Source organism: Alexandromys fortis, unplaced genomic scaffold (assembly GCF_014885135.2).
Source record: "Alexandromys fortis isolate MF-2015 unplaced genomic scaffold, M_Fortis_MF-2015_v1.1 scaffold_129, whole genome shotgun sequence".
Classification (NCBI taxonomy): Eukaryota; Metazoa; Chordata; class Mammalia; order Rodentia; family Cricetidae; genus Alexandromys; species Alexandromys fortis.
Genome location: NW_026068022.1, coordinates 4,527,510 through 4,554,379, shown reverse-complemented (window position 1 = coordinate 4,554,379; position 26,870 = coordinate 4,527,510). Strand labels below are relative to the sequence as shown.

The following is a 26,870-nucleotide window of genomic DNA, read 5'->3' as shown; positions in this document are numbered from 1 at the left end:
GGCTGCTGAGAAGCCAAGGACAATGCCACTGGGTTTTGATCCTACTTCATGTTCTGGCTTTGTGGGAGCCTAGCCAGTTTGGATGTTCACCTTCCTAGACCAGGATGGAGCGGGGAGGACTTTGGACTTTCCACAGGGCAGGGAACCCTGACTGCCCTTCAGACTGGAGAGGGAGGGAAAGATGAGTGGGGGGAGGGGGAGAGGAGAGGGAGGAGGGGGGAAAAAGAGACTGGGAGGGAAATGGGAGGCAGGGAGGAGGCGGAAATTTTTTTCAATAAAAAATTGTATTAAAAAAAACCCTGGGGTGCTAATATCACAGCAGAAATGTCTCACACATGTTTTGGGGATTTGTTTACCAACACAGCACTGAGATATGAATATGTGGAGGGCATATTTTCATGCTTTCAAGATGTCCTATGTATTAATCACTCCAGTGCAGCAATTCAGCTGTGGGTATTTCAGCACACTGCTGAAGCATCAGAGTTCACAGGCTCCATGGCAATGAATAGCAGATGCCAATCCACCTTTGGGATGCAGGCTCAGAGCTACTGAGCTCCAAGGTGATCCTCAGGTGATAATATCTGCTGTGGGCTGTTGAGGGTCAACTTGTCTTTATGCATGTTTTTCCCTGATCTGAGTTTCCTGCCAATTGTAGTTTAGGGCTTGTTGGTATCTATGCTCTCCTAATTTCCATCCTGGGGCTGTAGAATGCTAAACTGAGACTCTCAGATCTGGGGTTATTCCTTTTCCTCAGTACCTACCCAGTCTCTACCTACTGAGTCACATGGGGTGATTAGGTAGGATTTTTTTTTTATTCTTTGGAAATCATTTAAATGGAGGAATCACTGTCTTAACAAAACTCATAATTGGATTTGTGGTCTTGTCTTGAGGTCTGGACTGTCTGCTCTTTCCTTGAGATCCTTTATATAATGGTAGCAGAAATGATCACTATTATTGCACTGTAGATGACAATCACTTTGTTTACTCAGCAAATATAATTATACTTATTCTGAGCTGATCTCTGATGTGGGAATGGTTTCTTATTAATAAAGAAACTGTCTTGGCCCATTTTATTGGATAGAAAATTAGGTAGGCGGAGTATACAGAAAACAATTCTGGGGAAGGTTAGAGGAGGAGTCGCCATGATGCTCCCACTCCAGACAGACGCAGGTTAAGATCCTCTCTGGTAAGCCAGCTCATGGGCTACACAGAATATTAGAAATGGGTTAGAACAATATGTAAGAGCTAGCCAATAAGAAACTGGATCTAGCCGGGCCAGGCAGTGTTTGAAAGAATACAGTTTCCGTGTAATTATTTCGGGCATAAGCTAGCCATGCGGGCGGCCGGGTGCCTGGGACACAGCCCCGCCGCTCCTAATGCAACAGATCTCTTTGTTATATTACCACAAAATAGCTCTATTGCCTCTATTACTAATATTTTTAACTTGTAAATAAATAATATGTGGCCAAAAGGGGAAAGTAACCAATAAAGTTGGAGCCCAGAATAATGATGTTCTGACCTGAGACTAACTAGTTGATAAGAAGCCTTGAAGCCTCCACATGTGACATTTATGTATCAATATAAAAGAAAAATTGAATGTTACCTGCTGGTCAAATGTTACAACATATTATATATGTTTTTGCTCTTGTTTAAGGTATTGTATCTATGCAATTCATTTAAAAATGTAACGTAAAATTCTAGTTTTTTGAAAACTATTATTATGAATTATTTAGGATAATCAAAAAACATCAGTTAGCCAGGTGGTGGTGGCACATGCCTTTAATCCCAGCACTTGGGAGGCAGAAACAGAGAGATCTTTTTGAGGTCGAGGCAAAGCTGGTCTACAAGAGCTAGTTCCAGAATAGGTAGGGCTGTTAATAGAAAATCACTGTCTCAAAAACAAAACAAAACAAAACAAAAAATCAAAAACAAAAAAGGAACACAGGTCAATAGTTAGTCATCTATAACAATCAAAATTGTAGACATGCTAGGCATACTTTTCAGATTATATATAGAAATATTTTATATAGACAGATGGTATTCAAAGCTTCCAAAGGCCTACAGAATATGACATTTAAAATGCTTTGTTAGTGTAGGGCTTTTCATGACAGTGAGGCACATCTGCTCCTGGCAGCACCAATTTACTTCAGAGATGATGGACACTGAAGAAACTCATTAAGGAGTTTTCTGTGGTAATATTAGTCATTTGAGCAAGAAGCTCCTCTTGCTTGGACTTCTTGAGAGTATGTTGTATAAACTGGACATGCAGGACCTACAGGAAAGAGACCAGTGAACTTTGCTGGACTGAAAAAGTGAAATGGTTCTTTAGGGTTCCTGCTTCATAGAAGAAATTGACAGCCATTCTGAAGGACTCAGAGGAAAGTGACAATATAGTTTGGAGAGTCTTTCAAATTTTCTGCTTAATTGAAAAGTTTGCCAGATACTAAGGACCTGTAGGCTGAAAATGGGTGACCCAACATTGCATAGGAACTCTGGGTGACTGTCCAGGCAGGCAAATATCTTTGCCATTTCTAGAGTTTTTGGAAGTTGTTTGCAATGCACTTTTTGTTTACTCAAATAATAGTATCTTTCTGTGGTCTTTGATGAAGTTGAAGACTAGATAATTATAGTTGCAGTTTTCCTTAGTTATGATAGAGAGTAAATAGGTATAAAACTATAGATTCAATAAGATAGGATGGTATTTTCCTTTAATTTGCCAGACTCAAATTAATTGGAATTCTTTACATTGTGAATATAGTCTTTACTTGATAATTGTTCTTATTGTATACAGTCTTACTATGTTAAAGTTAAAAATTTTCATTTTCGTTTAGAAAGAAAAATGGGGGAAATGTTGGAGAATATTATTTTCAGGTGTGTGACTTTTGTTTAACTTTGTGAAGCTGTGCTACTGTACCTGTCTAAAACACCTGATGGTCCTAAAAGAGAGATGAACAGCCAATAGCAAGGAAGAGCATAGGTGGGACTAACAGAGAGTATAAGTAGAAGGAGAAATGAAAGAGAAGGAAGAACAACAAGAGAACAAGGAGAGGAGGAAATCAGGGCACAACCACCCAGCTACACAGTAAGCCATGGAGAAAGAAGTAAAAACGTTATACAGAAAAAGAGAAATATAAAAGCCTAGAGGCAAAAGGTAGTCAAGATAACATAAGAAAAGCTGGCTAGAAACAAGCCAAGCTAAGGCCAGGCATTCATAACTAACAATAAGCCTCTGTGTTTTATTTATTTGGGAGCTGAGTGGTGGACCCCTCAAATAAACCAAAAGAGTAAAACATTACCAACCTAGGTGTTGATAAGCACAAGAATGAACACAGAAATGTGTTACATAGGCACACATACTCAGGCACACATAGGCCCTCAAATTTACTTTTTAGTCATGAATAATAAATTGCAGTATTGATACAGTATGGATTCAGTAGGACATAACTATAAAAGAATATTTAGTCTCCTAAAACACAAATATTACCATTTATTTCTTGTATTGAATCTAGATTTAATTTTATATAGGTGTATACATGTGTGCATGTGTACATGTATGTGTGTAGGATTGAAAACAGAATGGGGTAAAATGAGAAAGGGAAAACAGTCTTAAGGGAGATGTGGAGGGGAAGAGAAGGTAATGGAATTCATATGACATGAGAGCAGAAAGGGGGCTCTTTGGAGGATGATTAGGGACCAGCAAGAGAGATATCAGGGATAGCATAAGCAGTTGGGTGATGTAGACCAAACTATAATGATATATGTGTACAAAAATGTCATAGAAGAACTTGTTGCTTTACATTCTAGCTTAAATTTAATATAAAAGGGGACTGGAGACATGGCCAAGTGGTTCAATGCTTGTATTGCTCTTCCAGAGGGCCCAAGTTCAATTGCTAGTAGACAAATTGTGTTGACCAAGGGTTTCTGTCCCACCCAGTCCTGCAGCCGTTAAGTCCCAAAGAATCACACTGAGGTCTACACTAGTTATAAAGTGATTGGCCCATTAGCTCAGGCTTCTTATTAACTAATTCTTATAACTTATATTAGCCCATAACTCTTGTTTGAGTTTGCTATGTGATTTGGTACCTTATTTGGTGAAGCAGTCACATCTTGCTTTCTTTGTATCTGGGTCCCAAATGCAGATTGTGCTTTCCTTTTTCCAGCATTCTTGTTGCTCCACCTATACGTCCTTCCTGGCAACTAGCCAATTAGCATTTTATTAAAAATAATACAAGTGACAGGATAAAAGACCATTATCCCACAGCACTTCCCTCACCTTTTTTCAAAACAAGAATTCTGAATTGAATCTCCTTTGTTTAGCTTTTTTCCTGACCATATCCATAACATATATTCATAACAATGTGTAACCAACAACCTAATTAAGGAAAATATCCATAGTGCATTTTTTTGGGGGATGTGGGTATAGTTTCCCAGGCTACTTCCTGTTGACTGGGGACACTAATAATCTTATGGGGACTTAAGGAAAATTTAGAATTATGATCAAGTCATGACTGGTGTATTCTGTGAGTCTTGATCATCTCAGGCAGCAGTCTTGAGTCTGTTCTGGATGTAGAGCGCAGACATCTGGGCCACCTGTTCCTATTGGAGATCTCTCAGGGGGTCTTCCTTGATCAAATCTTATTTTTCTTAATCCAGAATGAGTCCATAGCCTCTCATTTCTTGTGGAAACAAAAGCAAAATCTCTTCTCCAAAGTAACTTATCTTTTGACTTCAATTTTGAAGTCAAGGTATTTCTAAAATGCCTATCTTTGATTAATTCAGCAGCATTTATAAACAAATGTCTTTTAGCAGCTGTTGCCCCTTCTTCAGCCATCAAACAATTCAAAACAACACAATAATATACAGTATCCAGGCACTCTGTATATTTTCCATCTTTATGCAGCTTTATTTTAAACTTTATTTCTTTTATTTTTATTTTTTAATTTTTGGTTTTTTTGAGACTAGGTTTCTCTCTGTATCTTTGGCTGTTGTGGAATTCACTCTGTAGACCAGGCTGTTCTTGAACTCACAGAGATCTGCCTGCCTATACCTCTCAAGTGCTGGGATTAAAGGCATGTGCCACCACACCTTGAACATATAGAGGTCTGTCTGCCTCTGCCTCCCAAGTGTTGGGATTAAAGGTGTGTGCCACCACACCCAACTACTCTCTTTCTTATTTCAAGGACTTTATCCCTTTCCTCTGTCTTCCAAGCCTACATATATTTTAAAACACACTGTAAGCCATTTAGAGGTTTTTCTTTGCCTTTGAATCTACCTTTACTGGATACCTCTCTTTTTCTGACTACACGAGCCTTAAATTTGCTAAGCAATATGGCTAGGATTAAAGTTGTGGCTTTGATGGCTGGATCCAGCCCATTCTTCAGCTTTCTGAGATTCCAGTCTCATGATGTAAGTACCGGTTGAAGCCATGTTTATTGCCACAATTCTATGGCATTTCAAGGTCCCTGCCACCACCAAAATGCATGCAGTCAGCTTTTCATCAACACCATTTCAGTGTTTCATGGCAGAACTCTTAAAAGAGCTGCAAGGCTTTGAAGCTAAAACTGAGTCAGGAAGCCCTTCTTAAAAGAGAGCACTTGCCTCTAACCAGCAGAGTCCACCTGAGATAGGGCTGATATCAATAAGCTGTGCTTTACTCTATTCTTTTCTGTCTAGAATTACTTCCCAAACTCTCTCAAGATTTATGTGGATGCAGTTTCCCCATATTGGGCACTATTTGTTGACCGAAGTTTTTCTGTCCTTCCCAGTCCTGTAGCTGTTAAGTCTCAAAGATTCACACAGAGGTCTACATTAGTTATAAACTGATTGTCCCATAAGCTCAGGCTTCTTATTAACTAATTCTTATAACTTATATTAGCCCATAATTCTTGTCTGAGTTATCTATGTGGCTTGGTATCTTATTCAGTGAGGAAGTCACATCTTGCTTCCTCTGTGTCTGGGTCACAACTGCTGACTGCACTTCCATCTTCCCAGCATTCTTGTTGCCCTGCCTCTACTTCTTGCCTGGTTGCCTTGCCTATATTTCCTACCTGGACACTGGACAGTCAGCATTTTATTAAAAATAATACAAGTGACAGGATAAAAGACACTTGTCCCAAAGCAAAATTATGCATACTCACTTTAATATATAAATATTTAATATGATATATTTAATGTATATATATGTATATATATGCATACACACATATATGCATGTTTGCCTGCACACACACAGGGTTTGGATTCTGCAGAAGTGGTGAGTCCCTTACATTTCCTTAGGACCAATGGAAATACTCCTAAGTGGAAGACTGAGAAGTCTCTGGGCAGTCACAACTGACAATGTCTGGTTGGAAAGTGCTAAAAATAAATCATATCATAGATTTGGTGAGTTATTGAAATGAAAGTAAAGTATTTAGGTCTGCCTCTATGGTCACAAGTACCTTTATTTCTCTAGGCTGTGGGTCTTAGATTGTGTTAGACAGAATTTGGAGCTGTCTCACAGGGCCATTTCAATATCCACAGTGCAGCCTTAATTTCATCTGTAGGAGATCAAAAACACTTTGATGGCTTTGAGTTGAAGAATGTATATGTGAACAAATAATCCTAATGCGGGCATAAAATAAATGCGTGGTGCTGAATAAGAGGCAAGACTATGATAGTTATGTGTACCACAATAAATCACTTTCAGATGCTCTGAATTCTGGTATTCATCAAAGACTGTAGAAATGATGACTGTCTACTTCAAACCCTTAAAACATATAAAGGAAGGCAGAGTATTTGGGTGAGTTGAGTCAAGTATTTAATGCACTTGTCTTATTGCCTGCAGTGCAATGTGGATGCTCAGAAGGCCTTCCAGTGGTGTTGTATTGAGGAGTGGGAAAAAATAGGTTCCAGATACCTGAAAAAGAGTGAATCTTAAACAGGATTCTATCACCATCTTAATGTTCTTTCAGAAAAATGAATAATAGGTCAAAGTAATATATTCATTATGTACTATTCTACCTTTCATTTGAACAAAGCTTTTCAATTTGATTTAAAGTTTTACTGAGAAGTCCTCTTAGATCACCGCACTAGCTAACACCAATTAATAAAATAAATTATTTGTTCTGAATTTCCTGTATTCTTCTGGGAAAACACAAATCATTTCACTGGTCTTTAATAAACACTGAAAAAGAATTCCAAATAACTTCACAGGAGTAGATGCCCCCTAGAGAGGGCCAGCTGGGCCCTAATGAGTCACCTGGTTCTAGAATTTATTTCTGTACCAAAAAGCCATAGGTACCCATCTCTCAAAGGGACACGCAGGCATAGCACTAAGGGTTTGCTATGTTACTGAGAGCGTCTTTTTTCTCCCATCCCGGTCAAAGATATCCATCATCATTCTCACCACAAGTGTATCCTTGGTCAGTGAGAGTATTCAACATTTTACATTGTATTCAGCCTTTATATATATGTAAATGGAATACTTCTTCCTAAAGTCTCTTTTGGAATTCAGCATCACAACTCTGTTTCTAAATGGTAGGTGCAAGAGCCATGGATTTTATTGAGATGGATTTTCACTGGTTTAAGAAGGCAAGCAAAAGAGGCCCTGTGGTGTTCCTGGTACAGGTATACTAGTTGGACCTGGGGACCCAAGAAACATGGCTCTAAGGGAGTCAAAACCACTGCTAAGTTTGAAAACTGAGAATACGTAAAACAAAATCTGGAGGAAAACTTTGATACTAGGGTTTGATTAGGATCTTAGTCCCGTGTCCCCTATTTACCATCGCAAGTGACTGAATCAGTAAGGAGAATGGATATTAGAGTGATCAGAGCACTGTCACCTATGGTGACAAGAATTAATGCCAGTCTGGAGGTCAGGAACGTAAGTGTGTAGGAGGGAGGGAGAGAAGGGCAAGTAGTGCTCAGCATAGCACACATAAAATTATCTTAGTTCAGACCTGGGCAGGTGTTAGAGATTGTGCTTAGTTAGAGATGTGTGGCAGGAGGTCCTGACAAGTAGGGAAAAAAAAGCTATGTTCTCCAAAGCATGGAACAACTGAAAGTAGCAACATTTTATTTTTATTGAATTCTAGCAAATCTTGCCCTTCAGGGATAGGGAACACTGTAGAAGAGGGAAGCAGAAAAATGCAGGAGTCAGAGGGGATGGAGGACACCAAGAAAGTTAAGTCCTTCTAAATCAGCATGTTCAAAGTTTATGTGAGCACAGAGACTGAGGCAGCATGCACAGGGCTTGCATGGGTCTGCATCAGGTCCTCTGCATACATACTATGGTTTCCAGTTTAGTGTTTTTATGGGATACCTGAGTGTTCAAATGAGTGGGTCTCTGATTCTTCTCTGGGGCTCTTTTCCTTCTGTTTGTTTTTCTCCAATTCCAATGTGTTAATTTTTGTCTTGTCTTATCATCTCATTATATTATATTATATTATATTATATTATATTATATTGTATTATATTCCCTTAGACAGCTCTCTGTTTTCTAATCAGAGACAGAAAGGAAGTAGATCTAGATGGGTGAAAAGGTAGGGAGAAACTGGGAGGAGCAGAGGAAGAGGAAACCATAATCAGGATATACTATGTGAGAAAAAAGTCCACTTTCAATAAAAGGGGGAAAAAGAAGTTACTTAGCACAACTATGTGACAAAATACCTCTGTTGGTTTCTCAGAACAAAACTGCAGTATATGGACAATTAGTATCACTGAACAAATACAAAGATGGGAGCCAAACAGATTCCCGTGTGCAGGTTAACCCAGCTGACAGGCTGCCTTGTCTGGCTCCATTTCCTAGGACTCTGCAGCAGCACAGAGTGACTCCTAATGCCGTCATAATGAAAGCAGTGTTGGCACCACGGAACTGAGATAGAGGCAGGAAGCACAGAGCACCAATGCCACTCTGTGCACAGTCTTGTTCTTCAGATCAGAGTCTGAAAAGAAAGATTTCGAAGTGCCAAGCAAGCTCGATAGAGTTAGAAAGAGCTTCCTAAGAAATTATAAATAGTAATTTTAGAATAGAAAAAGCAGTGGAGGCATGATAGCTTTATTTAACTATTTAAATAATTTTATGTATAAAATAGATAGTTTGTACTGTTGCTATATTGACAATTAGTCCAATGAAAAATAGATTTGTAATGGTAGAGCTGACCTCAAGGCAGTAAGCTGTTACTAGAGTCATTTGGACACAATTGAGATCCATCACAGAAAAGATAGAAGATATTCTTGATGGGCTACAGATGCTCAACTACCGATTCATTGCTCTTCAAGTTAATTTATTGAAAGAACTCAGGCTCACCATCAGAGAAACTAAATGCTTACTTTTACGAAAGAAAAAACAATTGGAAACATTTAAGGAATTGATATATTTGAAAGATATTTAATACTAATATTACTGGTTGTGGTAAATGTTTGAATATTTTAGTGGCGCATAAACATTGTTAGCAGAAAATTGTATACTATGCATATTATATCAGTATGAGAAGACAATCAGAGCATCTTCTAACATGACTTTTGAAAATCATATCATTGTAAGGGAGTATATGTTATAGGGAGATAAATTTAGAGAAATGATTGAATGTAGACTACAGTTCTGAATACCAAGCCAAAGCAGATGACGTAGGTTCTTTGAAGTATTTCATATACCTGAATATCACTCAGGGAACATGCATTTACTATACACTCTTTTTTTAAAATATTTATTTATTTATTATGTATACAATATTCTGTCTGTGTGTATGCCTGCAGGCCAGAAGAGGGCACCAGACCTCATTACAGATGGTTGTGAGCCACCATGTTGTTGCTGGGAATTGAACTCAGGACCTTTGGAAGAGCAGGCAGTGCTCTTAACCTCTGAGCCATCTGTCCAGCCCTACTATACACTCTTCAATCAATAAAAAAGCCACAAATCAATGATATGCGATGTGCATTGTTTTAGTGAGATTATGTTATATTATGAATATTTGAGAAGTTACTCAAATAATTTAATGAATAAATATGTCACCATTTAGTGTGAAACATAAAAAAAAAATGAACAAAATGAGGCAAATGCAACAAAATACAAAAGAGGAAGGACCAAAGCCTAGACCACAGTGGTAACAAAAAGAGATGAGAAAGAGAACTAAAAAAACCAAACTTATATTACATATTCTTGGGTTATCCTTTAACTCTTTATAGCCATTTATTGCCCCTTTCTGTGTCTGATCTAACATCCTTGTGACTAATATATAAAATCTTTGGGATGTGTTCTTAGACTACTAGCTCTACCAACCCCAAGCTAAGAATAAAATCAGACAACACCTGAGACCTATTACAGAGGTATTCCCACAATTGCTGTAAACTACCTATCTGATGTTTCTACAAATATATTTGTGAAGTGGACTGAGTTATGGCTTTTTTTTTGTTCTGTAACTACAAAAACCTTATATATCACATAGGATGATGATAGTCAGGGTAACCTGACTACATGATCCTGGGCTACAATCACTCATTTGAGCACAGAATAAACTAGTTCTATGATTTTTGATGTGATAGCTATGTTTCTGTGTTAACAAAGTGATAAAATTGGTAAGTAAATGGCATATAATTACATTTTTTGTATGTGGTACAATGAGAAAAAGCTAGGAATCTCCCACATTGCAGAGAGGAGATGCTGGATGAAATCAACACTCAGATATAAACTATAGGTGGAACGACTGAAGAAAAGGATCAGTTTGGTATAGAAACACATTGTGAGAGGTGTTTGTGAGATTTTCAATAAAAATGACCATCATGAGAATAAATTGGTCATTGAAATTATTGACCATGACCATTGGAGATAGGTCACAATAATGAAGTATTGAATAGTAACATTTAAGAAATAGTACATGCAAAAAATAGCAAATGACAAAGTGGGGCTCATCATTTTCATTTTATTCAAAGATAAAAGAAAAAATACCACAGGTACAATGAACTCAGTAGTTATGTGTGGAGCAGAGGAAAAAACCATGAATAAGAGTGAGGATAATTTAAAAAATCCAGCAATGTGAAAAATCAGAACATTATAAAAACAAATTATTTTCATTTCCCTCAACAGGGACAAGTCACACAAAGAGAGGAAGCTGGAAACCACACCACTGTGACAGAGCTAATCATTTTGGGATTAACAGAGGATCCTACACTGTGTATAGTCTTTTTTGTGATATTTCTAGGAGTATACGTTGTCACATTAGTAGGAAATATCAGCATCATCACGTTGATAAGAATTTCTTCCCAGCTGCACACACCCATGTACCTGTTCCTCAGTCATCTGGCTTTTGTAGACATTGTCTATTCAACCTCAGTCTCTGTTATAATGCTTATGGAACTGCTTGGGCATGGACTGGTCCTACCTCTGGCTGCCTGTGAAGCCCAGCTCTGCGTCACAGTGTCATTTGGGTCAGCTGAGTGCTTTCTATTGGCTGCCATGGCCTATGACCGCTATGTAGCCATCTGTTCACCTCTCCTCTACTCTGTGCTCATGTCCCCCAGAGTCTGTTTTCTACTGTTGGGAGTTTCTTATGTTGGTGGCTGCATGAATGGTTGGACATTTACTGGTTGTTTGTTAAGTCTGAACTTCTGTGGACCAAATCAGATAGATCACTTTTTCTGTGACTTCTCCCCTCTGTTGAAACTGTCCTGTTCAGATGTCTCTGTTATTGGATTCATCCCTTCTATCTCTTCTGGCTCCATTATTGTGGTGACAGTGTTTGTCATAGCCGTCTCCTACGTCTACATCCTCATCACCATCCTGAAGATGCGCTCCACCGAGGGCCGCCAAAAGGCCTTCTCCACCTGCACCTCCCACCTCACTGCAGTCACTCTCTACTATGGGACCATCACCTTCATTTATGTGATGCCCAAGTCCAACTACTCTACTGAACAGAACAAGGTGCTGTCTGTATTCTACACAGTGGTGATCCCCATGCTTAACCCCCTCATCTACAGTCTAAGGAACAGAGATGTAAAGGATGCTCTGAGGAAGGCAACTGTCAGAGTATATTCATAGACCTTTCAATTCAAGAGATAGGTGATGATTTCCTTTAGCCATGTCACAGTTAGCATCCATCACATGATGCTTACAACTTACCTTTATACACTCATGTATCATCTGTGGGACCACTTCACCTCAGTAAAATGACAGGAATAATTATTGCTATCATAGAACTTCTGCAATATGTCAAGATCTTTGCTTTTATGTTATTGATGTGCCTTGTGTGTGTCAGGCTAAATTTTAGTTGCATATATTAATTCACCTATTTCTCACAACAACCTAAGTAAGTGAAACTGTTTTACTTTCTGGATAAATTTCCCAGGTAAAGACCGAAAGTAGAGTGCCCATATACTCATGAAGAAAAAAAAAAAAAAAGAATAACTAAGGCCATTTGCATCTAAGAAGTTGGTCTCTAAAATTATGTGATTTCTACATTCAATTTCCCAGTGTATCCATAAGATAGGGTATTATAAATAAGAAAAGTAGTCTTGGAGAAAAAGAATATTTTCCCAAGGATGCAGCACTGACTCTTTGCATCATGCACTTAACACTCACTCCACCACAACCTGTCTAATAACCACTGTCATTGAATAGAGGATGTGTTCAGAGTTATCAATCTTAAGTTAGTGTATTGAGTCAATCTTTCTAATAAATGTTATGCAAATACTACCTAGGTAATACATTTCTAAGCACAGGTCTCAAAAACCAGGTCAATTCCCATTTCTTAGCAAATCGGGTTTTGATAATATTGTTTCAAGATATGACTTTAGTTCTAGCCATATTTCCATACACATTTAAAAATAGAGTATTTGGCAAGATGTAAATATCAGTACTTACATAACGTGACAAGGAGCATTTTAAATTTTGTGTGTTACTGTTAATGTCTATGCCACAGTCTTGGTTTTGTTGGTATAGATCAGTGAACAAACTAGAACTTGTAAAAAATACTAGAAATATTGTCTCAGAATGAACTTCACATTCTTCCTAAGGGCAAGACCTACTTTAACTAACATGACCATCATCATGAGACTGTAAAGGAGGAGAGTTTTGCTAGGTTATGGAAACTATCAAGCAAATGCTGAGTAAAATATAATAATGGAAAATAAGACTTAGATTCAATTGTTTTCCCTTAGTGTAATGAGAATTAGAGACACAAAGAGTTAGAGATATTTATAAATTCCAACAATACAGAAAATGCCTAATTGTCTATAACATGAAAGTGTATGGTATTATCAATGAAATTTATACTGGAATCTGAAAGATAACAAGGGTAAGTTAAATGGAACTGATATGTTGTTCTGACTTTAAAATTTTTATTTTAATAATTTATTACTGTGAAAAACACTACTAGAACATTGAATAAATATTTGAACAATTTTGCGGAGGATCTAGGTAATTAGGCGTAGATATGGTTAGGAGAATGACCAACAATGAGTGAGAAGAAAGAATCAGGTAATCAACTACGGCCTGGCTGCAGTGAGTGGGTACTACTGTTACCCCATTCTCCTATGGATGAACCTTTACACAGCTGATATAAAAACCAGAACATGTATTTGCAAAGTTCTTCAGTATCTTGATTATACACCTTTCTCCATGGGAGTAGAGTGTGAGGTTAAAGGACCAAGTAAAGATATAGAAACCACACCATCATATACTGATGAGCTCTCTTCAATTTCATCTGAATCCTACCCTACTTAACCTTTTCTTGTACATGTGCCCACTCCGTGTTTTCACTGTTCCAGCCCACAAGGTAGGATCTTTTCCCCTTTGTTTTCTAGGGAACATATTCCTAGACTTTATCTTTTTTTTCTTGGTTTCCATGTGAATATTTTTCTTTTCTTTTTTATGTTTAATATTATTCAAAATCTCTCACTTCCCTTTTCTCTCTCTTAACCCTCCATATACCTTTCCTTGCTTTCCTATAGATTTTGGCCTTTCTTTTCATTAATTGTTGTTAAATGCATATATGTATATGTACATGTATACACATATATTTCTAAATATAACATACTCAGTATGCACAATGCTACTGTATGTATATTTTCATGGCTGACCATTAGATATTATATAACCAGTCAGCATGCTTTCCCTGGGAAAGACTAGCTCTACATGCATAAAAGTTTCTGTTTTGGATTTTAGACAGAATTTCATTCTGTCTTAGATATTGATCTCAAGCTTACCATGTAGCCCAGAATGGCCTTTAATTCACAGAATTCCTTTCTGTGGCCTATTAAGTGCTTACATAACAGTTATGAACCACCACTTGGCTCTCGGTTTCATATACTTTTAAAACATTAATTTTTATCTATGTGTAGGCACCTGTGTGAGTATATGTATGCCGCATGTGTCCAGGTTCCTATGGAGGTCAGAGGATCATGTTAGATTCCCTGGAAGTGCAGTTACTGGTGATTGTGAGTTGTTATAAATGAGTGCTGGAAACAAAACGTGGTCTTCTGGAAGAGAAGGAAATGTTCTAAATTACTGAGCCATAGCTCCTGTCCAACGGTACTCATCTTTTGACAAACACTTCTAATAGTGTACGGGAACATTGGAGGTCCATTTTGACTCCATGAGACATGGTGCTTTAGTTGTGTGAATCCCACTTTTCCAGGCATAAAGGCTATCAGAGCCAGCGAAGGATGTACACAATCTCTGTACTGACAACTCTGATATATTAATGAAAGAAAGTGAGAGAAACACTGATGCAGAGACAGACATTGCTATACATGAGCTGGAAGATTTCAGTCTTTAACATAGCCATACTCCACAAAGCACTCTTCAGAATCAATGTAACTCCCATCAGAACTCAGTGATTTCCCTACCGAAATGGTGAAAATAATGCTTAAATTCTTATGGATTCAGAAACACACCAATTAGAGGAAGAAATCTTAAGTGAGGGATAAAACTGGAGGCACACTTTTTCTGATTACAAATGGTTTTTTTGAGTCACGACACAATGAACAGTGGATGCTCAGGTGTCTCAGGTGAGAGTTATAAATTGTTCTACTGAGCAGCAGTGAGGAAGAGGTTCAAACACCTTTTAAAATATCAGTTGTATATCTGAAAGACTCAAGAATCATTTTTCTATTTCTTCTGCAAATGGGTAATAAATCCAAGTACCAATTTCATTCATTACTATTCTAGCCATCTATCTCAAGGCTTCTTTTAAATTTGATTGAAAGGTTATTTTAATTGGGAAGTAATATCAGAACATTACCCCAAACTAACTAGATAAGCTATTACGTTCAATGGCAAATATTCTTCTGGGAGGACATGTGCTGTCTCTTACTTTCAGCAAACAAGTACAAATGAATTCCATTGGATGCTAAGACATGTGGGTGTCACCTGGGGAGGGCAAACTAGGACTTAATGAATCACCTGGTTCCATAAGTCTCTTCTGTTTCAGAACCCTATTGACCTTTCTATTAATAAGCATGTAGCAATGATCCCTAAAGGTTTGCTTTGTTAGATTATAGCTTTTCCTCCTTTTAACATGCATACAAAGACACCCAACCTTGTATTTTCTTCAAGTGTGTTTTTTGACCAGTGAGTGTATTGATGGTTCACATTGCAGAGTTTTGAGATCCCAACTTTCTCTACATGAATAAAATACATCCACTTCATAAAGTCCTCATTGGGTTTTATGTCAATATTGGCTTTAAATGGTAAATGAAAGACTGATAGACTTCATTAGGATAGATTTTTAAATAACTGAAGAATAAATTTAAAATTTGTAATGTACTTTTTAGATCACCTAGAGATACTGTGTAGTGGTTCCTGGCATACATAGACTGGTTTTTCTAAGGCAGGTGGGTACTGCATGGATGGCCAGTGGCAACCATTATTGTTACTAGACTTCAGGAACTGAGACAAGAAGAGGAAATCAGAAGCAACAACCTGATTTCAACTAGGTAAGGTTCATTGGCCTTTCTCCTCTATTTCCCTTAGCAGTGACAGATCCTTTGAGGAACAGGATTTTGATTGTTCATCATTCCTGATCTAAGCCGATAATCAGTAAAGCCAGTCGAGAATCTAGATATTAAGCATACAGTGGAGAGGAAAAGGAAGAAAGAAAAAGTATTAGTTTTTATACTCTACATTCGAATATCAGAATTTAGGACAGAGGACACAGACATATTGCACCTATTGTCTTATTTTTGTATTTATGGTAAAACTACCTGACATGTTGAAAACAAAACTATAGTCATCCAAACACTAAGTAATTGCAAAACTACTCAAACTTCTTGTATTTAATAACTAAAGACATGCTTAACCTTTATATATCTGAAGACCTTTGGCATTTCGCAGATATCCCTTTCTTTAATCTCACAACAAAACTGCACTATGAGGTCACTTCTCTCATTGTTCAAGTTAAAAAAGTATCCTGAGCACCAAAGAGTTTATGTGCCATGTGCAATTTGTTATAGATGACCTGTGTGTCTGCCTTGTTTACCTCCACTTAGAACTTGGCAATCAGTGCAGAATGGTTAGTGAGAGCTAGAATGAAAACAAAGTTGTTACCTTGACTCTGCTTGAATCAGAATGCAAAGAACAGTAAGACTATGTTCAATCTGAAGAAGAAGTCTTCAAGAGAACTGGAAACCACGTTGTAGGTAGGATAGAAAAAGGAACTCTGGGTGCTTTCTTTTAGAAATGGAAACCAATAGTGGTGTGACAAACTTCTCAATGATTTATATAGAAAGTTGAAAATTTGAACCATTAAATGTATGCTGACCAACTGATAAGTTTAAAAGAAAAACACCTAATAATAGAGCTAACATCAAAGATAAGTTACAATAGTAACTTAAACAGGAAGATTCCATCAAAGAAGATACAGGGGACAGTCTTGAATGAGTGGTGGATTGATTCACCGAATCTCCCAATTCATCACGTCTGGTGAACAGTTGCAGAAACAGATGGATCTTATGTTTATTTACTCTGACAAAACTGAAAAAAATCAAAAGGTCCATAACATTTAGAAGACATTTAATACTGATAGCATTGTGTCTGGTAAAAGTTCAACTCTGTTGGAACTTAAAATATTGCAAGCATACTAATAAACTGATATGAATTTTATGCAATGTTTAGGGAGATGAAAATATTAACACTTTCAATCAAAATGCAGTCAACAACACAACCCATCAGTGATCAATAGGGAACAATTTCCTTTAAGGTTTTCACTAATGTAAATCTTAGTGGTGAACTTACTACAAACCACAGAATGCACTCTTTTCAATTTTTTTGCCTTCAGAAAAAGAGCTAAGCATGGTACTTTTAAAATGTAACTAAATCAGGCAGGGTGACACATGCCTGTAATCTCATATTGAAACAGGATTATCACAAGTTTTAGAAGAGCCAGGGCTATTCTATGCGTAGTAAGATCTTGCCTGAAGAAGACCTCACTTGGGCTCTCTCTCTCTCTGTCTGTCTCTCTCTCTCCTTATGATTTTCTAAAATAAATACCAAAATATTTAAAAGTAAATGTAGTACAAATGTAGTAAATATCTATAGATTGAAATGTGTAATACGAGCTATGATTCAAAGGAATTGTCAACTGTTTTCTCCATCTTTGTTATTTAATTTTTATTTAAAAATTAGATAAATGAGACCTGATTTTGTTGTTTTGTAAGATATTCTATCAAGCCTTTCACTAACTTCATTCTCTTTGAGGTTTAGTTTTCTGGGCAGGGAATATAAATTACACCTTGTTTGCCAGAACCTTGTTGCCACATTAATCATGCATATGCTCACCCAAAACTTTAGCACACTTTCTGCACAAACATTGGGTTTTTAAGACAAAGATAAAATAATTAATGGAAACATGTACTAATTGAGAAAATGAAAGGTAAGCAAGTTGTAAACCATGGTCCAGTGTACACAGCGGCCACTGGATTATCTGCAGAAGCAGATGTCTACCGAGAAAGTGAATCAGGTTCATCCTTATTAGTCAGAGAAGCTTTTGTAAAGAAAAATAATTTGAAGGCTGAAGCTGAGCACCTGGAATATTGATGGATTGCTGGGTTGGTGTGAGAGCTGCATGGAAGGATGTCAAGAAGCATAGTTAAATGCAGGGACAGGTCAGAAAGAATACTAAATGATTTGCCAATGAGGTCATAGTTCAGAACCTGAAAAACCATCAAAAGAATTAGGTTTTTGCCTTATCTGCTTTTTATTAGAAAGAAGTCATTAATCATACTATTATAAACTACAAGAGGAAATGAATGTGAATTAGAATAAATAAGCATTAGAATTAGAATGTGAGTTAGGTAAATAAGCAGACAAAATACAGAAAAAATACAGAATGAAATGACCAAGGATTTAAGCCAAGTTGTGACACAGAGGATGGAAAACAGGAGATGAAGAAAGAAAAACCATTAAATTATAGACAAAAGCCAAGGTATTTTACTAGAAGGAGTACAATGTGAGGAAGATTGCCAGGAAGGCTGCAAAGTTGCGGACATGAGATTATGAATGAATGAGCTGACTGGGGTGAGGGACTTGCAGAGACACTCAGTAGTTAAGAGCACTGGGTGTTCTTTCAGATGACCTGAATTAAATTTCCATCAACCCCATGGTGGCTCACAACTGTTCATAACTCCACTTCCAGGAAACTCAATGAATGCACTCTTCTGATTTCTGTGGGGACAAAGCATGTATTTTGTGTAAAAAAAATGCATGAAAGCCAAACAATCATATACATAAGAATAAATAAATACACCAAAATTATAGAATATTGGTGAAAGAGTTGAAGATGTGTATGGAATGACATAGTTTGAGATATTTGAGGAACTTCTAATTGATTGGAGCATGAAGAAAAGTTCAAGAGATCATTTAAATTATAGATGTCATCCTGGAGGGAAGGATATTTGGAGTCAAGGTTTGAGGATACCTTGTATAAGCATTACATAAAGAGAAGAAGATACCTGAAATAGCAGGGTGAGACTTAACTCTTTCCATTTTATTCAAAGAAGGAACAAAAACTCTAATCCTGCAAATCACAGATATTTATAATTTGGTAAAAGAAAGGGATTATTATAGAATCTGTGGAGTAATAGAAAAATCTAGGAAACATTGAAAAATTACTAAACGAATGTATTTCTTCTCATCTCCTTCAACAGGGACATTTTACACTCTAGATGAAGGCTCCAAATCACACAGTTGTGAAAGAGTTCATTCTTCTGGGGTTAACAGAGAACCCCACACTGCATGTAATTCTCTTTATGGTATTTCTTGGAATATATGCTGTTACTTTAGTAGCCAATATCAGCATCATCACTTTAATAAGAAACTTCCCTCAGCTCCACACACCCATGTATCAGTTCCTTAGCCATCTGGCTTTTGTGGACATTGGGTTTTCTACATCAGTCACACCTATAATGCTTGTAGGATTCCTTGGATATGGAATGGTACTTTCTGTGGCTGCATGTGAAGCCCAATTTTGCATTGCAGTGACATTTGGTACAGTCGAATGCTTCCTTCTGGCAGCCATGGCCTATGACAGATATGTGGCCATTTGCTCACCCTTGCTCTACTCCACACATATGTCCCCTAGAATCTGCTTCCTCTTGGTTGGGGTTTCCTATGTTGGTGGCTGTGTGAATTCAATGACATTTACTAGCTGCCTGTTGAGTTTGTCCTTCTGTGGGCCAAATCACATAGATCACTTTTTCTGTGACTTTCCTGCTGTGTTGAAACTTTCATGCTCAGATGTTTCCATTATTGGAATTATTCCCTCCATCTCTGCCGGATCCATCATTGTGATCACAGTGTTTGTCATAGCTATCTCCTACACCTGCATCCTCATCACCATCCTGAAGATGCGCTCCACCGAGGGCCGCCAAAAGGCCTTCTCCACCTGTACCTCCCACCTCACTGCAGTCACTCTCTACTATGGGACCATCACCTTCATCTATGTGATGCCCAAGTCCAACTACTCTACTGAGCAGAACAAGATAATGGCTGTGTTCTACACAGTGGTGATCCCCATGATTAACCCCCTCATTTACAGTCTGAGGAACAGAGATGTAAAGGAGGCCCTGAGAAAGGTCACCATCAAAATATATACAAGAGGATAAAGATTTTTCTTGTGCATGCCTCTATTAGTACTACCATGTGCTATTCAACTGATTGTGTAAGTTAAAATCCTTTGCAGCAACTCACATTTATACACTTGTATGTAGTAAGAAGACACTTTGAAATCATTCAAGTTGTAATAATGCAGCAGCGATTATTACTATTATGGAACACTGGTATATATCAAGATGTTTAGTTTATGTAGCAAACATTGATTTATGCTTGACATTTTAAGCATCTGTTATAGAAATAAATTATATGTGAACCCATTTATCCTGACAAAAGCTAATAAAGTGGCATCATTATTTTTCTTTTTAAAAGATTGTCTGGACATTGAAAAATAAATGTAGTTCAACCATTTAATCATGAAGGATCAGAGATGTAAGTTCAATAGTGAAATTCAGAGACTTAGTAACCAATTTAGTTTTCATAATAAATTTGTTAGATTGGCATTTTAAATTGTACTAAATTTATAGTACAAGCCTTGGAGAAATAAAGTGGTTTCTTCAGAGAGGTGAAGAGTTATCTCCTATGAATCTGTGTTCTATGCAGCACAAGTGTTGATTCAGTTCTGCTATTTCCCACACACTTAACCTCTACTATGCCATGATAAATCTAGTGTTGTAATTACTGTTATGATACACAAGGTTTGCCTAAGGCAATCAAGCCTGAGTTAGTACGTCACTTTAATCTTTGCGGACAATTGATTTTATAAAGAAGGTATAGTTAGTTCATGCACATCATAACCACGTTGGACCTGGGAAAACTGATTTGATTCCAATTTTGGGGAAAATAAAGTCTTGATAACATATTTATCCTAATTTTCAGTGTTCTAATTATGTTTAAATACACATTAAAACAGACTTCTGTGTCCCAGGCTGGCTGAAAACAGCACAGGCCCACCTGGAAAATGAGCCATTATGTTGAGCAAGGAGAAATGGGAGAGAAAAAGAAGTGAATCAGTTCATGTGCTGTGGAAATATGTGCAACTGAAGAAACAAAACTGGTGAGGGACAAGCCAATGTGGGTGACCTGCTTGCCAGTCAGGACCATGGTAACATCTGATTTTAGGCTGCTGCCAAGTACCATGTCTGAATCAAGGCCCTACAGCAAGTAGTAAGGGTCTGAGTTTATGTCTATGGCTTCTGTTACCATCGAGGGCCATGCAGGTACCTATGAACTGGTTAGCTACCAAAGACTATGTTGGTGTCTTAGGCTCATGATGCCAGTGGGGCCATACTGATCTGGTTGGCCTGTGTGGCTACCTGGCTCCATGGTGATATCTAGGCCAAATGCTGCTGAGGGCCACATCTGTGTCTATGGTTCTACCACAGTTGGGGTTTATGTTAATCTTCATGACCCATATTACCGCAGTGGTTCATAGGAACCATGCATGTTGAAATCTGAGGACTGTCACGAACTGGCACTGCCCTTTGCTGGCCCTGGGGTAGCTGGTCCTAACCCTTGCTGGCCACTGCAGCAGTAAAGTTGGTTCTGTCCCTTATGGGAGACCTGTATCCACACCTGAGACAGATGGCTTCACCTCTCACTACAGGCATGGAGGGCTGGCCCTGATGGCATGGGTGTAAAAGAGATGGCTGTGCCCCTCAATTGAGGAGGCAGTTTTTGTTTTCAATTATAATATATTTTGTATTTCTTTAGGAACATTAAATTTGGAACATCGCAAGGGTGAAGGGTGGATAGAGAGGGACTGGGAAATGAATGAGATTGGGGGGCACGATGTGAAGTTCCTAAAGAATCAAAAGTATGTTTAAAAAAAACATGACTTCTGGCATAATGGTATATGTAACAACTTAGAAGACCATTCTGCAATCAAAGTATTTTGAATAATGCTTCCAGGACTATTGTGTGTATTTTGATCGCATTCTGGGACAATAAAGCTGCTTTGTATCAGAGGGCAGAACTAGCCACTAGCTGAACAAAATTAACCATAAGGGTTTGGAGGACTGATGACAGATAGGAGATAGGAAATAGTAAGACAGGCCTGAGAGAGGATCTCAGCCCCTTTTGGATGGAGGAACAGAGGAAATAGGAGGTGACTTATCTACAGCTCCTCTGATCATTCAGGTTCTCACCCCAATATCTGTTTGCCCTTAGCATTGCAGCCTTCATAACTGCATCTATTTCTGTGACCGTTGGAGCCACTATGCCATTAGCTGACTTTTCTTGCCCCAAGCCCTCTGATTGAGCCTGGGATATCCCTGCTGTAGCTTCTCTACAACAACCTCCAGCTGCTACTCAAACTCCACAGTCCTTAAACTCCACAGGTGACTGGGCTCCAAATGGAGCTACCTGTCCATGACTGCATGGTTATCCCTACAGGCAGCTCCCACCAAATGTGCCTTTTCTGCCCATCCTCTGTGTCTTTGTTTTTAGATGGCTGGACCTTCTCTCCATGGGTAGTTGACTTCTCCTAGATTCCCTCCTCTGGTTGCTGTCCATTAGGTTAGCCACCTAGACACCCTCTTGGACTTCTTTTGTTGTCAGAAGCACTACACTCTCAGTTTACAGCTACATGTGAGCAGCTGCAACCAGGCTGTGCAACGCCTGAGTTCTCTGTATAGACATGCTACGCAATGACATTAAGTCTCACACTTCATTCTCATCATCAGCAGTTCTGATGAGACAACTGGGATTATTTTTTTTATTTAATTATTCTTAAAAACTCTCTTTTCTCATTTTACATACCAATTCCAATTCCCACTCCCTCCTCTCCTCCCACACCTTCCACTTTCCCTCCACTCACCCCCATTCATTCCCAGAGAGAGTAAGGCCTCCCATGGGGAGGCAACAAAGTCTAGCACATTGCTTTGAGGCAGGACCAAGACCCTCCTACTATATCTAGGCTGAGCAAGGTATTCTTCCTAAGAGAATGGCCTCCAAAAAGCCAGTACAAGCAGTGCTTGTCTCACTGCCAGTGGTCCCATAGGGTCCTATGCTGGTTCTCTCACTGTGAGGCTGGAGTTGGTGGGTTCTCATTAGCTCAGGTAAGCTGTTTCAGTGGGTCTCCCAACATGGTCTTGACCTCTTTGCTCATATTCTCACTCCTCTCACTCTTTGACTGGACTTTGGGAGCTCATCCCAGTGTTCTGTTGTATATCTCTGCCTCTTCTTCCAGCAGCTGTTAGATGAAGGTTCTATGGTGACATTTAAGATAATCATCAGTCTGACTCCATGGCAAGGCCAGTTCAGGCACCCTCTCTATTGCTTAGGATCTTAGTTGGTGTTATTCTTTTGGATTCCTGGGAATTTCTATTGCTATTACCATTATGGCTCCCTCAATCAAGATATTTCTTTGCTTGCTCTTTGTCTCTGCCCTTCCCCCATCTTCCCCATCCCTTTCCCTTAAGTCCACTCCCCTTCTCCCCTCCTTCTCACTTTCTGCCTTCCCTTCTACCACCACCCACATGCTCCCAATATTTTTAGGAGATATTGTCTATTTCCTCTTCTCAGAGGGATCTATGTTTCTCTTACAAGGACTAATTAGTTCAACTATGTTCATAGCTACATTGTTTGTAATAGACAGAACCTGGAAACAAACTAGATGACAAACAACTGAAGAATGGATAAGGAAAATGTGATACCTTTACACAATGAAGTACTACTCAGTGGTGGATGCAATGACATCTTGAAATTTGCATGCAAACAGATGGAAATAGAATAAAATCATCCTGAGTGAGGTAACTGAGACCCAGAAAGATGAGCATGGTACGTGAGCATTCATAAGTGGATACTAACCGCAAAGCAAAGGATAACGAGCCTACAGTACATGACCCCAGAGAAGCTAACTAATAAGGAGAACCCTAAGAGCAACTGGAAATTATTAAAGGGGGGGGGTTAGTTAAAAATGTTGTTCCTCATGTTAAAAATGAGAAATAATATTACAATGAAGGAAGTTAGGGCTCTGTATGGATAGTTTCCAAATGGAATAGTTAAATGAGTGAACAATCAACTTAGCTGAGGTTGACATAAGTCAATTATAAACATTATCATTTTGGTAAACTTGTTTTGTCCCTAAAAAGTTGTTTGATATTGGTGTGAAATATAAAAAAAAATGACCAATAATATAAAATCCTGATAAGATAAAAATCCTTAGAAAGACAGACTAATGAAACTAAGAGAAACATTCATACACAGACGGAGGAGTTTAGAGCAGAAGTTACAACACCATTGCATTATAGAACTGAAGAGCAGTGGCCCAATGTTGTTAGAAAATGAATCTTAATTTATCCAGTCACCATTCAAGAATGACCACCCAATGACAGGTGTTTCTTTTTTTTTTTTTTATTGAAAGAAAGAAAAAAAAATTTCCTCCTCCTCCCAGATCCTCACCTCCCTGCCCCTCCCCCCACTCATCTTTCGCTCCCCCCACTCCTCTCCCCATCCCTCTTCAGTCTGAAGAGCAGTCAGGGTTCCTTGCCCTGTGGAAAGTCCAAAGTCCTCCCCCCTCCATCCTGGTCTAGGAAGGTGAACATCCAAACTGGCTAGGCTCCCACAAAGCAAGAACATGAAGTAGGATCAAAACCCCGTGCCACTGTCCTTGGCTTCTCATCAGCCCTCATTGTTTGCCATGTTCAGAGAGTCCGGTTTTATCCCATGCTTTTTCAGTCAGAGTCCAGCTAGCCTTGGTGAGCTCCCAATAGATCAGCCCCACTGTCTCAGTGGTTGGGTGCACCCCTCGCGGTCCTGACTTCTTTGCTCATATTCTCCCTCCTTCTGCTCCTCCTTGGGACCTTGGGAGCTCATTCCAGTGCTCCAGTGTGGGTCTCTGTCTCTATCTCCATCCATCTCCAGATGAAGGTTCTATGGTGATATGCAAGATATTCATCAGTATGGCTATAGGATAGGGCCATTTCAGGTTCCCTATCCTCAGCTGCCCCAGGAACTAAGTGGGGACATCGCCCTGGGCACCTGGGAGCCCCTCTAGGTCCAAGTCTCTTGCCAACCCTAAGATGGCTCCCTTAATTAAGATATGTGCTTCCCTGCTCCCCTATCCAACCTTCCTTTATCCCAATCATCCCGTTTCCCCAAGTTCCCCCATCCTCCCCTTCTTACGTTTCTCTACCCATCTCCCCTTACCCCCCTCCCACCCCCCCCCCAAGATCCCAATTTTTTTGCCCGGCAATCTTGTCTACTTCCCATAACCAGGAGGATAGCTATATGTTTTTCTTTGGGTTCACCTTCTTATTTAGCTTCTTTAGGATCACAAATTATAGACTCAATGGCCTTTATTTATGGCTAGAAACCAATTATGAGTGAGTACATCCCATGTTCATCTTTTTGGGTTTGGGTTACCTCACTCAGGATAGTGTTTTCTATTTCCATCCATTTGCATGAAAAATTCGAGAAGTTGTTTTTTACCGCTGAGTAGTACTCTAATATGTATATATTCCACACTTTCTTCATCCATTCTTCCATTGAAGGACATCTAGGTTGTTTCCAGGTTCTGGCTATTACAAATAATGCTGCTATGAACATAGTTGAACAAATGCCCTTGTCATATGATCGTGCATCTCTTGGGTATATTCCCAAGAGTGGCATTGCTGGGTCCAGGGGTAGGTTGATCCCGAATTTCCTGAGAAACCGCCACACTGCTTTCCAAAGTGGTTGCACAAGTTTGCATTCCCACCAGCAATGGATGAGGGTACCCCTTCCTCCACAGCCTCTCCAGCAAAGGCTATCATTGGTGTTTTTGATTTTAGCCATTCTGACAGGTGTAAGATGATATCTCAAAGTTGTTTGGATTTGCATTTCCCTGATTGCTAAGGAGGTTAAGTATGAGCTTAAGTATCTTTTGGCCATTTGAACTTCTTCTGTTGAGAATTCTCTGTTCAGATCAGCGCCCCATTTTTTAATTGGGTTAATTAGCATTTTAAAGTCTAGTTTCTTGAGTTCTCTATATATTTTGGAGATCAGACCTTTGTCTGTTGCGGGGTTGGTGAAGATCTTCTCCCAGTCAGTGGGTTGCCTTTTTGTCTTAGTGACAGTGTCCTTTGCTTTACAGAAGCTTCTCAGTTTCAGTAGGTCCCATTTATTCAATGTTGCCCTTAATGTCTGTGCTGCTGGGGTTATACCTAGGAAGCGATCGTCCGTGCCCATAAGTTGTAGGGTACTTCCCACTTTCTCTTCTATCAGGTTCAGTGTGTTCAGATTGATATTGAGGTCTTTGATCCATTTGGACTTGAGTTTTGTGCATGGTGATAGATATGGGTCTATTTTCATTCTTCTACAGGTTGACATCCAGTTGTGCCAGCACCATTTGTTGAAGATGCTTTCTTTCTTCCATTGTATACTTTTAGCTCCTTTATCGAAAATGAGGTCTTCATAGGTTTGTGGGTTGAAATACATTAAGGAGTATAGGTATTAGGTCTTTTTGGAAGTTCTGGTAGAATTCCGCATTAAAACCATCTGGTCCTGGGCTTTTTTTTTTGGTAAGGAGGTTTTTGATAACATTTTCTAATTCTTTGCGACTAACAGGTCTATTTAGATTGTTCACCTGGTCCTGGTTAACTTTGGCATATGGTATTTATCTAAAAAAGTGTCCATTTCTTTTACATTTTCCAGTTTTGTGGCATACAGGCTTTTGTAGTAAGATCTAATGATTCTCTGAGTTTCCTTTGTGTCTGTGGTTATGTCCCCCTTTTCATTTCTGATCTTATTAATTTGCATATTCTCTCTCTGCCGTTTGATTAGTTTGGATAGGGGTTTATCAATCTTGTTGATTTTCTCCAGGAACCAGCTTTTTGTTTCATTGATTCTTTTGATTGTTTTCTGTGTT

At 38.7% G+C, this 26,870-nt stretch overlaps 2 protein-coding genes across 3 annotated transcripts; both read left to right on the top strand.

Moving 5' to 3' along the window:
- Positions 1–10,375: 10,375 nt before the first annotated feature.
- Positions 10,376–12,013, top strand: LOC126514393 (olfactory receptor 473). 2 transcript variants are annotated; one of them, XM_050163288.1, is made up of 2 exons: positions 10,376–10,394; positions 11,088–12,013. In XM_050163288.1, exons 1-2 carry the CDS (start codon positions 10,376–10,378, stop codon positions 12,011–12,013), a joined length of 945 nt encoding a protein of 314 aa, XP_050019245.1. The 2 variants fall into 2 exon arrangements, with proteins under 2 accessions (XP_050019245.1, XP_050019247.1); XM_050163290.1 differs by lacking the exon at positions 10,376–10,394 and adding an exon at positions 10,935–10,946 and having other exon boundaries at positions 11,084–12,013.
- Positions 12,014–19,134: 7,121 nt separating this feature from the next.
- On the top strand, positions 19,135–20,073 carry LOC126514456 (olfactory receptor 477). The gene has a single exon (XM_050163364.1). It carries the CDS (start codon positions 19,135–19,137, stop codon positions 20,071–20,073), a length of 939 nt encoding a protein of 312 aa, XP_050019321.1.
- Positions 20,074–26,870: the final 6,797 nt, after the last annotated feature.

Bases quoted from the DNA above. Each gene is read 5' to 3' on its own strand.
- LOC126514456 (XM_050163364.1), top strand. From the start codon at position 19,135: ATGAAGGCTCCAAATCACACAGTTGTGAAAGAGTTCATTCTTCTGGGG.